The following is a 14,823-nucleotide window of genomic DNA, read 5'->3' on the forward strand; positions in this document are numbered from 1 at the left end:
AATACATGAGGACACAAAAATTCAGGTGTTCCAGCCTCCAATCTTGTCTCACAATCTTGTCCCCTGATGTCTGATTGGAATACTTTACAGCAATCCCTCACTCACCAAATAACTGGCCTTTGCTTTCCACCTTGATTTCTGTATCCAAGCCAAATTACATAGTTGTAAGCAATAAAAGCACCCATTGAGTTTTTTTTAGGATCATTATCCCATGCTTCACACCACCTTGACTCTGATATAGCTCACCTGGCCACTTCACTTTAATTAGTGATCAAGTGCAGGTGAGTGCCTTCATTATTAGGAGAGAACATTGTAATCAGGGCCGGAGTGGAACATTCAGCGATGTTAATACAGAGTGCTCAGAAAGGCAATTGTTGGACTATCTGATTGATGTAGCTACTGAAAGTCACTCTTCGTTGAGTTAAGCTACATTCACATTTAAAGCAGAATTGCAACCTTTGGATTAGGGCTCTTGAGATTCACAGAGTTAATTTATTCCAGAATATTCACTTTTGGAATTTTGCCAAACATGTCTCTCAGATTCAGTCTGCATCAGCACCTGCTTAATTAACCCATGTAGGTATTAAACAGACACCCTCTGTACAGGAAACCAACTTGTTTTTTCCAGTCACTTACTTTCAGGTTTATTATGTGAGAAATTGCTGTTAAATGAGATAAAGATGTATTTAATCATTGCAATATTATGCACACATGTGACATACAAATATTTACATAATTCTAGTGTTTAGCATTTGTATTGCATGTGTCTGTCATCTCATAGAATGAATAAATTTAATAACATTGTAATGAACATTGCAGGCGATTATTTAATTAAAATTATAATGTAAAATATAATATTTATTTACTGCAGTTAAAAAAGTTTGACCATTTAAGGGCAAATTTTAAATTACTAACTTTCATATTTCTTTCTATATGTGTTTAATGAAGGCAAAGTCCATTTTGGATCATTTTTGTTTCAAAAATGTATCTATTTATCCTCAGTTGTATGAAGATAAATTTCTGTTCATGCCATAACTGCATTTAAGAACACACACAGTATATATGTGTGTGTGAGAGTGAATGTACATACACACACACACACACACAAATATATACATACATACATATGTGTATATATTATATGCACACATTTTTATATATATACACCAGTATACAATATGTACACTCTGTGTGCATGTGTGTGTGTGGGTATAAATATGTTATATATTAAGACAAAGGAGGAAAAACCCAACACCCAACCCCAACCAACCAATTTTCCCTTGCAACCGCTGCAACTGTGTCTGCCTGTCCCTCATCGGACTTGTCAGCCACAAACGAGCCTGCAGCTGACGTGGACATTACCCCTCCATAAACCTTCGTCCGCGAAGCCAAGCCAAAGAAAAGAAGAAGCTAAATAATCACATTTTAATAAAATAAGAATTAAAATGTGAAAATTGATAATGAAATGAATGCATTTAAGCCTCTGCTAAATTATCTTCCTCTGACCTTTCACCAGCAATCCTCCAACTTGATTCCAACTTTACTGCAATTGATACAATAATAATTCTTTATATTCTAAATTTCCTTTCTTGTTTTACTACAGCCAGTTAAAACAACATCCATTTTCCTTCATCTATCTGAGTTCACAATGTGTATTTGTCTGCAATGAAATAAATTTTCCTGAAAGCCACCGAATGGTCACATCCTTCAGTCTCACATTTTGACTGCATTTTAGAGTGGGCATCACCGCCTCTTATAAGAAGAGACCTTCAACTCCTGGATAATTATTATTTCCCATATCATGTAGCATAATGGTGGTTATGACCCTACTTAAACTACCATAATTGTATTTTGATACAGATGAGTGATTTACCAGATGATTTCAGTGATTGGAAGAGTCAACCATGAACTGAACTTGGCGTAATGATGTGGAAAGCTTTAGTTTTTTAAGGACTAGTTGATGAACAATTTGAATTTTCATGTCATCACAATTATTTTCAAATGTTGATATAACAATGATGAGATTTTAATATGTCCACTATTCTGCCCATAGAATTATGATGTAACCATTGTACATACTTTCAACATGCGACGAGTATCCCAACCATTAATTTTTCATTTTCCTTTACTGCTTACACTTTTCACCATTGCATTATTGGACCTCGGCTACCCATTTCAATTTCAATATCCAATACACTGATGAGTTTCAATGGTCTGCTGGTCCTGGGGCCAATGTGGTCGAACTCCAAATTCCAGGATTCTCGGTCTGCCTTGTAGGTGACAGAACCAGAGATGTGAACTGCAGATAGGTTCTTACTATGTCGAGAGTTCCCCATCAGTGGTTCAAAAGAAGCATTTCATCCATGCATTAATAACATCTAGCAAATATATTAAGTAAAATGGACTCCGATCTCTCTGACAGTGGGAAAATATGTGCGATCAAAGAGTCCTCAAATTACGACCTTTTATTGACCCCAAAGTATATTTATAGAAGGCCATTCTATTCTTTTAATGAGGCATTTGATGCCCAACCATAAAATGTACATAAAATGAAGAATTTTGATGTAATTCTAAGAAAAAATATTTATTGACATATCTAATAATAAACACTTAGCAAAAATCCAAAGAGAAATTGAGGACATTTTATTTGAAGCAATTAGTTATCTTTAGCATTAGCAGTAAAGGATTTTGGAAGCAAACTCAGTACTAGTTTAAAAACTGAATTGAATGTACACCTAAAAAGAAAATATTTATAAGACTATAGCCAGGAATTAAGGAAGTGGGAATTTATTGGGTAGCCCATTCAAAGAGCCAACACAGACATATTGGGCTGAATGTCTACCTTGAGCAGTGCTCAACAAGTTCATTTATGGAATGCTAAAGCAGAAATATCTGTGTGTGATTTATGGGAACTTTCTATCAATTTACCTTAAAAGCCTTTATTCTTGAATTCTAGTGATCCATATCGATGATGTCATTAATTGAATGCACAAACAAGCTAATATAAAATGGTGTAAAAAAAGATAACTTAATATCCTTTTTGGAATAGCACTAGTTACAACATTAAATGAGTTTATAATCAGTAAATTCTTGATTTATTCAGCAACACATTTGTATAAAACCAAACATTTTAACTCTAATCTTAAATTCAGAATAGATTTTACTTTCACAACTCTATTCTGTGACTAATCCTTGTTATGTCTTAAACTATCCTTTCTTTAAACATAGCCTGTATGCTTTTTTATGTTTTCAAAACTATATGAAAGGTCTTAAAGTAGTGTAATTTAGTGGAAAAGGAAGGAAATAGAAAAAAGAAATGTTACATTTTATGACAGTACAACTGTTTAATTAATTCTAGTTCAAAATGAATATGTCTGGTAACCAAATTGTAGATCTGAAAAAATGATCAACACTTCCTGGCATATGTTGGAACAAGAATTAATTACTATAATAAGAGCTAAATTTGGACCAAAATATTCATTTGCGTAACTGTAATACTCACGAACGTATATATCCTGTGTTTATTTTTGTTACATATGTGTGAGCATGTGTGACCGAACATTTGTCATTGCAGTTGCAATGAATGTAGAAAAGAATGGTGAGAGATGTTTCACTTTCAAAGAAATGTATTTTCTTACTATTAATGATGGATCTTTAAATCATAATATTTAGAGCATAAAGTAGCCATTCAGCCCGAGGTGTCTGTGTTGGCTCTTTGAATCAGCTATCCAATTAGTTTCCACTTCCCTATCTCCTGGTCATATCCTCACAAATGTTTTCCTTTCAGATATACATTCAATTTAATTTTGAAAACGGTACTGAATATGATTCCAAGATTCCTTTGTGCCTTGCATTTCAAATCCTGATGACCTATTGCATAAAAACAAATTATTCTCAATTAGGCTTTATCAAGAATTTTTTTCCCCCCAAAATTCCATCAACATTTCTCATTTACTGACTTCTGATATTTATGATTAAGTGAAACATATAAAAACTTGGACTAGGAATTATTTTTTGAGTCTGAAGGAATTTTAAAATTAGTTATTTAAAATCAAGTTGTTACATTTTGAACTTCAATTAATACTGTGCTACAAGATACATGAGAAAGATGTTGGGATAGAGATGTTAGTTTCTTTAAAAACATAATTGACAATTCCCAAAAATAATAATAAAAACTGTTAATTGCAAGGAAAATTCTTATGAATTGGCTTTAAAATGAAGTAAAACTTATTTCATGTATTAATGCTAAGTAATATCATTCAGGAAATAACATGTAATCTTAATGCAATTGAGCACAGAATTACTTGGTGTAATTGTATAACTTGCAGGAGTTTAATTTCTTCAAAATTAATTTAATTTATCAGCTGTGAATGTGTTTTATAATTTATTGCCATGAAATCTAAAATGTAAAACATCACTGAAAGAATATTGAAATTTAATGACCTGATTTCATAACTAATCAGTAGGTTGGAGTTAGAGTCTTTGTCAAAATGTTAGCCACATACCTGTATGCTGAATGTAACAGGCTCCTCTCTCATCTGGCCATTGATTAAAAACCCACGATTGGTTCCATCAGAAGCCATGAATGTAAAGTGGTCAAGCTCAGAGGGCCCAAGATTGTGCTTGTATGAAATGTCCAAATTATTCACATTCAGCTGCGTGAAGTGGTCCTGGGAAAGAATATTTCTCCTTAAGTACAGATTGCCATACTTAGGAGGCTGGATAATAATATAAGTTAGATTTATCGTAGGTGTGTCTGGATCTGTAAGTTGAAGGTTATCAGGGGTGATGACCATCGAGGCTCCATCTGGTAACTGGAGTCCTTTATTATTAACTACAGTGGGCAGGATTCGGTCAGTACGTTCAATGTAAAACTTCATGGAGCTGTTTTTGACAATCATTCCATTGCTGACAAAAAATCTATGGGAAAGAAGAGTTTGAATGAGAAAGGATTTAATTCTATCATAAGATAACGACATCTGTTAGGAATTCTGATTTTTTTAGTGTAATTATCCCAATCAATCCTGATGAAAAGGTTTTCACTTTAAATTCAAATGTCTGTGCCAAGGGTAGTCATTTTGTTAATCATCTGCATCCATCATCTGTGGGTGCTTTTAGGCTTGTTCACAAATAGAAATACCCATCTTTCTTTCTGGCCAATGTGCAAACACACCCTAATTGTTGATAACAGGATTATTCTGTAATCTTTTAGACATTTTCATGCAGGTTCCTTTGAAATTCTAGAAACACATTTTCTGTTCACACTTTATATCTATGTGGTTTTTTTTTATATAAAATGAATTATTCTCTATCTCTTGCACCCAGCCTGTGTCTGTCAAAATCGATCAGGGCTCCAACAAGCTCTAATAAGATTTTTTTTTGCGTCTCTTTTCAAGCTTTAGAATCTGTCACAATTGGTATTAATCTAATCTGAAAGAGAATTGTCAAGTGTTGGTGCATGAACAGGCCCTGACAGTTTGTCTTTCTACAAAGTACGGACAGATTGTGAGTTAGGAGCTGCTGAACAGATGGACAAGTTAGGAGTCGTACAATCAAAAGTAATTTAATAAATCACCTGGAACCAGATCACTTCCAAATGCTGAGAATGAATTATGGCAAAGCTGATAGGGAGCAGGGCTTTGGCACAAGATTATGCCAGAAGGTACCAGCTATAAAAAGTGATAAACATTCATGAAAAACATCTCTTCATCATAGTCAAAAACAGGGGCCCACTCAGGCCTCTATATTCCAAAAAACTTATTTTTCCATGTTAAAGTAGAAAATGAAGGACAATATATAGGTCTATTGAATTATAATCCACATCTTAATCACAGTTTGTGAACTCAGCATGTTTCTCTATAGAAAGCAATTAAATGCTACAATTGGATTATACCTAGATATAAATTCATTTCCTGTATGTGCTTTGAACTCTTGGTGGTCAGTCATCCCTTAAAAAAGTACTCTTTTGACTAATCTATAGGATTGCCAAATTATATTTGTGTTACTTCAAGTAAGATTTGAGTGGCTTTCGGAAAGCCAATTTTAACTTAATGCAGAGCTAATAAATAACAAAATTAAATGTAATGATTTCATGTCTGAAGCATTGTTCTTGTGCACATTTTCATTGTATGACACTCATGCTTAGCTGTGTGTGTGAATATTTGAGACTTTTTCCGTTTATTTAAAAAATGAGAAATCCTCATTCATGATCAGCTTATTGTGCTTTGATTTATACTGATCTTATTAAGATAGCCAGAGCATAGTAAGCAGGCCTCCTCACCTGAATCCATCCGTGCTGGCATCGCGACTGTTGTCATGGCTGTAGCAGACCTTCTGGGCTGCTACCTCCAACTGGCTGAAACTGGAAATGGCCAATCCAGGATAATTGATGTACTCAATCTGACCATGTGCAGGTGGCATGGAGATGGCATACAACAGCTCTTTGGGTTTGTCAGTGCCATCTGTTGCCATGAGAACATCTGTCGTCAAGGTGACCCTGTCACCCTCTGTTAAAGTTACAGGTTTGGTGAATACAACAATATCACCTGTAAAAATAATAAAAAAAAGAAGAGAATGAAGGGATAAAAGAGAAAGCAAAATTCATATACTGTCGCTCACGAACAAAGCCTCAGCTGTGTTGGTGATGAATTAGCTTAATTTAATTGGAAAAATGCATCTCTCCTCTTTCATTTGTGAGACGGCTTTGATTTTATGAACTCCCTATTGTCAGCACGATGCAGCAGATTGAGTAAATGTTCAGGATTTACAGTTTGCAGATGGCACTCCTCGTTCTCACCAGTTGTGACTGTGAATGTTCGTCAGAAAACGGTGCCAGGCTCAGCCTCCAGAGAGACGGCTGCTTCCACTTCTCTCATACCAATCACTTGCTGGCAGCTCTGCTGCTCCACAGAAGCTGAACCCAGCTCTCTAAGTTGACTGACACCATTTCAGGCAGATTTACCAGATTTTCTAAACTTGTGGCTATCAATCATGAAGATCCTTATCTTACAATATGAAAAGATATATTAAATGCTCATATTCACTTCATCAATTCTGAATGCATACAACAGGAGCATGAAAACTGGAAGATCAAAGAGGCTATTAAGTGTCAAGCAGCTTGATATTTGACATCATTTTCAGAGGGTTCTCTTACTGTAAGCTTCAATGCATTAAAGGTGAACACATGGGTTCTGTACACTGCTTCCAGCTGGTGCTCCACACAGTACAGCCAATTTGCAATGTATGAAAAAAAATCAATATGTCACACAGTTGGGCTAAACTCTTTTATTTCTGATGTGCCATTGAGAGCTCCTACAGCGCTTTTAAATGAATTAATCTTGAAATAATGTTAAGATTAGGTTCCAAGGCGTGTCAAAGAGGAGCAACAAAAATATTGCAGATGTTCAAAGCAAATTTGGAGGCAGAATATTCCATTCCCTGTGCTATTTTTAATCCTGAGGTTTTGCATAGAATATTCTTGTTTTCTTACATCTTCACCTGATCTTCCAACAACTATATTCATTCTGCTTTTGAATGACAAGCATTTAAGCTTGGAAAAATTGACTGAAGTAGGCGCAAAAAACAAATAAACGTTTAAACTTGCAGGTAGGAACAAAGGACAGTTCAACCCTAAAGGATATTATCTCTGATGAGTTATGGCCAATTCTTCAGTTTACTGACCTTTTGCAATTGTTAAATTTTAAAGGACTCATGGTTGCCCTTCTGATTATTCTACTTTATCTTGTGTTTGTTACATTCAAAACATTATTAAATAAAGTTCTCTTTTCAGTTAATATATGATTAATGACCTGCTTGTGCCAGTAATGGTAATTTATGCATACTCCAGACAATGGTGTTTTCAGATATTGGCTCCAGTCCTTTTAATAGCATTGGATTTTTATTGTCAAGCTCATCTGTAATTTTGTTTTTTTTGATTCAAAGGCTGAGGAAAATACCTCATTTGGTTATGTTTGAGATGACAACAGCTTAATTCCACTTCAGCTGACTTCTGAATAGAATACTGTACCTGTTAGAATTACGTGACAAGATTTCTTCATAAAATAACAAACTAATGTGCTTTGTGATTAACAATAATAGCAGGTTTTTTCATAAAATTAATATCAATGAAATGCACCATTTGATTTTTGTCAATTAATAAACAATGACATTTTCATTTGAGGGTTAACATGGTTTTATTATTTTAATGAAATATTCAACCAGGAACTTTTCAACTTGTATTGATTATTTAATTTTGGCAGAAATGATGACAAATACTGAAAATGTTTGGATACTGAAGGGGCTAAATTCAATAACTTCCTAAACCAGCTGTGGGGTCCATTGCTTCTGATACAGGCTGCATGCCCAATTTGAGCTGCTTGGTTATTTGCGTGAGAGCAGTGTGCAGCCAGTGTTATTCATTAGTTGTACGGCAAAATAAAAGAGGCAACATCCTGTGCCCAGCTCCATTTAACACTATCCTGGGCTACTTAATGTCAGAAGTACCACTTAAAAATGAGGGACATTGTGACTGCAGCAAGTGAAGGTTGTCATTCAAGAACTCAGTCTGATCTCTGAGTGACACATTGCAGGGTGACACACCACACAGGATAGAGGCCTCCAAAGTTTTGTTATAGTGCATTGTGGGTTTCGGTGGAGGACATATAGAGAAGAGGTAGTCAAATCTCCAAGCATATTCTGTACAATTTGTAGGAGCAGATGAAAAATAAGTTATTCCCATGGATCAAATACAATCGAAGATGACAATGGGACAGATTTTGCCTTCTGTAAGGCAAAGTCCGGTTATGTAGTCTGAACAGAAAAAGGCCAACACTGTATTGGCTCTGCCTTTCAATCCTCACATTGGTTTTTGATTGTCAGTAAGACAAGTATGAGAGTTTTGGCAGTCATAAAACCTCAATTGTTCTTTACTATTTTTATACATTTCTTATATTCAAACATGGCTGTAAAAACAAATAAAATTTTGTAAATAATCTGTAAAAATTAAAAATATATATTGATTTATTTTAAAGTTATTAAAACATAACTAATGATATTTTGAAGTAAATTGAAATTAAATTTAACTTCTATTTTAGTTGTTTTCCCTAATATCTGCTTTCATCTGTCTCTTTTGGCTTTCAAATACCTAAGATCTGCCAAGCAAGCCCTGGAAGTTGCAGGGACAAAGAGAACTCTGTGTGTGAAAGGACAAGGGTGGATCGGTGGGTAAAAGGCAAGAGTTGAGACAAGGGTAGTGAGGAGAAGGCTGTGTGCAAAGATACCATATGAATCATATCTTAAGTGCACTATCTATCTGAGCTTATTGTCTACCAAGTTTTACATATCTTACTTGGCAACAACTTTTTTTATGAAATATGATTTACTAAAACATGTGCTCCTGGAGTTTTAAGAATCTAAACTTTAAAGACCTGATATGTTGCAGTGTGAAGATAAAGCGGCAGAGAGGCAAAGCCAGGTGACTGCTGTCAAACATCCTCAGAGCTGGTACTCAGCACTTGCGCTCAGGTGAAGGATGGTGAAGTTAGGAGACAGAATTGAGGAGTGATGGGTGGTGCGAGGTAGATGCAAAGGACAGGGGGCAATGCTTATACGGAAACAAAATGTCCAAATATTGATTGCTAATTTAAATCAAGGTGCGAATGAACCAGTTATAATTTGACAAACAAGAAGAGGGAATGTAAAAAAGGAAATGTTAAAGGAAAATATTCATAAGAAGCAGTAAAAAGGCATCCAATCAAAGTTAGTTTGATACTTCAGGTGTTGAGTGAAGGTTATGATGAGGGATTGCAGGTATATTATTTAATGGGAAAAGTGATGCAAGATGGAAAAAGGCATGAGGGGGGGTGTCAAGAACAACTGGTATAGTACGGAGAGATGCTTTATGGCACTCATTCTAAAACTTCCATCAGTCAATATCTTTAAGGAAATTGTTTCACTGACTCATTATCAGCAACAACAACTTTCATAAAGTTATATTGGTCTAAGGACATAGGGAGTCATCCTGCACCAATAAAACTTTACAGCTGTGAAGGAGAAATATTTTCCACGTTACATCTGCTCTCTTCTCCACCCCCCCCCACCACCTAATTTGCAAAGGGGTTGGGTATTGGCCTTGGCTTTATTGACATTTACTTTGTTTCTCTCTCCAAAGATGCTATCTGAGCTGTTGAGAGCATCCAATGTTTTTATTATTCTAGAGAATCTCTCCTCATCATTGGATTTTTGAAATGCAGCTACTATTTTACATTAGAACATAAGGCATTTAAACAGGAGTAAGATCATGGCTGACTTAGATAAGACACTGGCCAGATTATGCCACCAGGAGAAGCATTATCATGCCATCTAAACTCATAAATTCCTTCAGAATCACATGTTCCAGTGAAGCTACTTGTTTTTTCAAACTTTACAGCATAATATAGACCCAATATGCACCATCCCTCTGCATTAGACAAATCCTTCATCTCAAGAAACAATTTCCATGCTGCATGCAAAGCGAATCTAGCCTTTCTTAATTAAGATTAAAAACATATGCAGAAAAGTCTTGTAAATTTATGCTGTTCTCACACTTATTTCTCAGCATCAAAAGCAGTTTTACAAATTTGTCTACCCTACTTACTGAAAGGTTATTGATGGCAACATCGTTGTCAAGTTATCAGGTTTCTACTCTTCCTCTGTCATTGGCTTTCACTCTTTGAAATTAAATTGGCAATGAAAATTATTTGCTTGACACTTCTATCCATGACTCTATGAATGTCAAAAACAACCAGAATATATCGTTGAGCATCTTTAGAGGCAGAAATAGATATAATTAATGTAAATTAACAAAACCCTTCAAGGTATTTTGTGGGTAATGGGAGTTAAACATTTTTACGTTCTGTAAGGAATGATTAGACAGTTGCACATGAAACTCTATAGGCAGAGAGCTAAATACCTCCTCTTGGTACACTAATCGAGGACTATCTGCACCACTGCAAATCACTTTTATTGCCCTTGGATTACTCTAAATATTTATATCTATTATTTATTGACTCTTTTACGCAAATTAGTTTATCATGAGAAGTTTTTTTTACAGCTACCTGTTTGGCTGCAGGAAGTAAGAATTTTGGTGCATATGTACATTGTACAATGTGTATGACAATAAAATAGTCATCATCATAAATGTTAATAATGTTGGAGTTTATTATTTGACTCCAAAACCAAGTTTTCCTGCTTCTTGTTCTCTTCTACATTGGGAATGTTCAATGGATTGAACAGTAGCTTGAATGAACTTGGATTGACTGCAGTGGCAAGAAGAACTGAGAGTCAATGTTAAAGATGTTAAACAAACTGCTATGTTGACTCTATTGGTCACCCATGGGCAAAATGTTACCCTAATTTGGAATGGGTGGTATTGCTTTTGCTTGGAGGCAATGGGAACTGACTTCCAACGATGAAAACAATAGTTGAATTTTCTTAGACATAGCTTTGTTGAACAAGATATATCTGCAGAACATTATCAAAGGAATGGATTCTTATTTCCTGTGATTAAAAAAAATGGCAAACCTACATGAATCTATCCTGTCCCTTTCAGAATGTCAGGAAACTAGCAATGCCTAATTCTTGAAGAATGAATGCATGGCTGCAACCAATATATATCTTTTTAAAGCACAAAATCCCAACATAAAAAGTGATATGTTCATGGTTTAGAAGAGAATTTAAATACAGTTTTATAACAAAAGGAAAGTATCATGGTATCACCAAAAATAGTTCTGAACCTAATGACTGGGAACATTTTGAATTCAACAAACCAGCAAGCTGATAAGCAAGGAAAAATTAAAACATGTGAGCCATCTAAAGAGGAATACAAAAAAGATTATAAAAGTTTGATCAGGAATACAAAAAGCAAATGGCAATGTGGGTCCCCCGGAAACTGAGTCAGGAGGACATACATCAAGGAAAAAAGAAATGGAATAGAAATGAAACATTTATGTGTCTATCTTTAAGGAAAAAAAACATAGAATATCTCTCAGAAATAGTGGAGAACAACCTGCCTAGAATGAACAAGAAGCTCAAAGAAATTAGCAATAGTTATAAAAAAACAGAGTATAATAATGAAATTGAACGTTGACCTATCGTTGACCTGTTTGAAATAGGTGATTATGGAGCAACTGGATGCAATGGTTGTCATCTTTCAAAATTTCAGAAATTCTACATCTCCACAGATAGGAATTGTAATCCCAATATTAATGTTCGGAACATACGGAACGAATCAACAATTAGCTTGATATTCGAAGTGAAAATGTAGCAACTTATTATTAAAGATGTGGAAAAAGGATAATTGAAAAATAATAATATGATGGGGTGGATGGATTGATGAAAGTGTTTGGCAATTTTTCAGAGATTGTAACTGGCAGAAATGCTAAGGAGGATCAGTGGATGTGGTGCATTGAACTTTCATGAGGCTTTTGATAAGGTGCCATATAACAATTTGCCAAGCAAAATTATAGTACATGGGATTTGAGGTTGAAGATTGGTTAATAGACAGAAAAACAAAGCTAGAGAATAAATGATTATTTTTTTGGATCTGGGATGTAGGAGTCAGAATTCATATCAATAATTACCATAAGATGAGGAGAAAAAGTAGAGGATATCCTTGTTGTCTGCTGATACAAAGTTATGCAGCAGTATGGGCTTGTGAAAAGGATGGAGAGAGGCTTCAGGGGATATAAACAAATTCAATGAAAGAAAATGGACTTAGCAGATTGAAAACAAAAGTAAGATCACACACTTTGGTAGAAAGACATAGGCAAAGTATATTCCAAATGATGAGAGCAAGCAATTGTTGCTTATGAAGCTTCCCAAACAACAATGTGACAATGCAAAATTTGACTTTATTGGAGTTGAAAATGAAATTCTGCAGATGCTGTGACTGATGCTGCGACTGTAGTAAAAACATAAAAATGCTGGAGGAATTCAGCAGTCCTCAGAGCGTCCTTAGGAGATAAGGAAATATAAATGACATTTTGGCTTCTCAGGTTTCCATTAATCACCCCCCCCCCCCTCACCCACCATCACCTCACTTGCCATTTCTCTTATCCTCTAGCTCTGTAATGCATTACCTCTCCTTTCTTGCTGTAGTGATCACTGAGTGGCCACTGTCCAGCTTGCCAGGCAGGAGATCACTGCAAATGGCTTTTCCTACACTACTGTGTCTATAGTGTGACAGAATAGAGATATGTTTTTGGGAGACAAATTGAGGCATTTTTTTTTAGTGTAGGTCACATACAAACACCTTAAAACAGATCTTATTTAAAATACTGGAACTCTGCTCATGCTAGACATGTCGGGGCCAGCAGCCTTTGCAAAAGCTTTGGAGAGCCCCCAAGAGACTTTACTAATGGATTGTTGTTTACAAAAAGGCTACAGATGAAAGAACTTGTTAGAGCAGCAGATTGTATGGAGGGCAACTTGCTGATCTAAGAGGGTCATATGGTTTTGCAAGCAGAGAGAGAAACAGGCTTTCTGTGTGTGTGTGTGTGTGTGTGTGTGTGTGTGTGTGTGTGTGTGTGTGTGTGTGTGTGTGTGTGTGTGTGTGTGTGTGCGAGAGAGAGACAGAGAGACAGACAGGCAGACAGAGATCAGTTCTACAGTTTTACAGTCAGCAGCAGCAACTGGGACTGGAATAGGACAAACTGGCAAGCTTGTGGAAAACCCCATTTAGAAGATGGGTTGTGAGTGCTCAATTCAGCCTGGTCAAAGCCCTTCTGGTTTGTGCAAGAGGAGAGGAGTGGCTGTCTAATATTTCACTCGAAATAAGAGAAACAAAAGGAACTCTGCGGTGACCTGAAAGAAAAAGGTTATCACCTAGAGAACCCTGATGGGGCAATTTCTTCGGCAAGACAGTGAAATGGCTGATTAAAAAAAGGAATCAGTTGTGGGTGTCCAGTGTACAACAAATCTCTCTTTGAAAACCGATAAGAACCTTCCTGAGCAGTAACTATTTACCTTTAAAGCATCAAAGCCTGGTGAACTTTATAAATGTTAAATTCTGTGCACAGTATAAGAATTGCCTGCAACCAGTGAACTTGAAGGAATGAGAAGTGAGATTGGACTGTGAACCAAAAACTTTTTCTGAACTTACACACACATTACATACACATACACTTAGAATTAGAAGGGGGTTAAGTTAGGTTAGTTAATCCAATAGTGATAAGTTAAAATTTGATTCTGTTTTCATGTTTAAAGATAATTGAAAGCAACTTTTGTTTAAGCAATCATTTGTCTTGGTGAATATCTATTGCTGCTGGGTTTATGGGTCCTCTGGGCTCGTAACAGTAGCCACACCCTTCGTACTGTCCCCAATTCTCAATGAGTTTGTTACGTCATGGCATAACCATGTGTCCGGTGGTATAACTGTATGGGCTCGTTAGCCTTGGTTGGCAGCCAGGCTAAGAGAAGGAAATCTCTGAATTGAAACCCGGACAGAATGGGCTCATTAGCCTCGGCAGGCCATCCATCTAGGAGAAAGACACCCCGGCGTAATACCTAAGACCCAAGAACCTGGCTGTCACTGTTGTAGCTTGCTAGGCCGTGGCAGATAAACCCCAGGTGTAAAGGGTGGGGCCAGTACTGCAAACATTGCTCTTCAACTAAAGAATCCATTTTGCACACTCAAAGGACATGTCCATGTCTTCGATTCTTCCTGGACTTACAGCACAAAGCCAAGCCATGATATCTTTACCTCCTCTGGACTCTGCAAGACCTGTTGAGTTTCTCCAGCATTTTTGTGTTTTACTGATTTTAATGGTGTTGACAGATAAGCAATGG

The 14,823-nt window shown here is 36.0% G+C and overlaps 1 protein-coding gene across 1 annotated transcript in view; it reads right to left on the reverse strand.

Moving 5' to 3' along the window:
- Nucleotides 1-14,823, reverse strand: part of frem1b (Fras1 related extracellular matrix 1b) — a 213,661-nt gene that overhangs the window by 37,825 nt on the left and 161,013 nt on the right. Inside the window, exons 24-25 of the mRNA XM_069938520.1 lie at nt 6,281-6,545; nt 4,506-4,920 (exon numbers count right to left, since the gene is read on the reverse strand). Of these exons, the coding sequence (XP_069794621.1) occupies nt 4,506-4,920; nt 6,281-6,545 (680 nt within the window). The remainder of the gene's footprint in view (nt 1-4,505; nt 4,921-6,280; nt 6,546-14,823) is intronic.

Source organism: Narcine bancroftii, chromosome 5, assembly GCF_036971445.1.
Source record: "Narcine bancroftii isolate sNarBan1 chromosome 5, sNarBan1.hap1, whole genome shotgun sequence".
Classification (NCBI taxonomy): Eukaryota; Metazoa; Chordata; class Chondrichthyes; order Torpediniformes; family Narcinidae; genus Narcine; species Narcine bancroftii.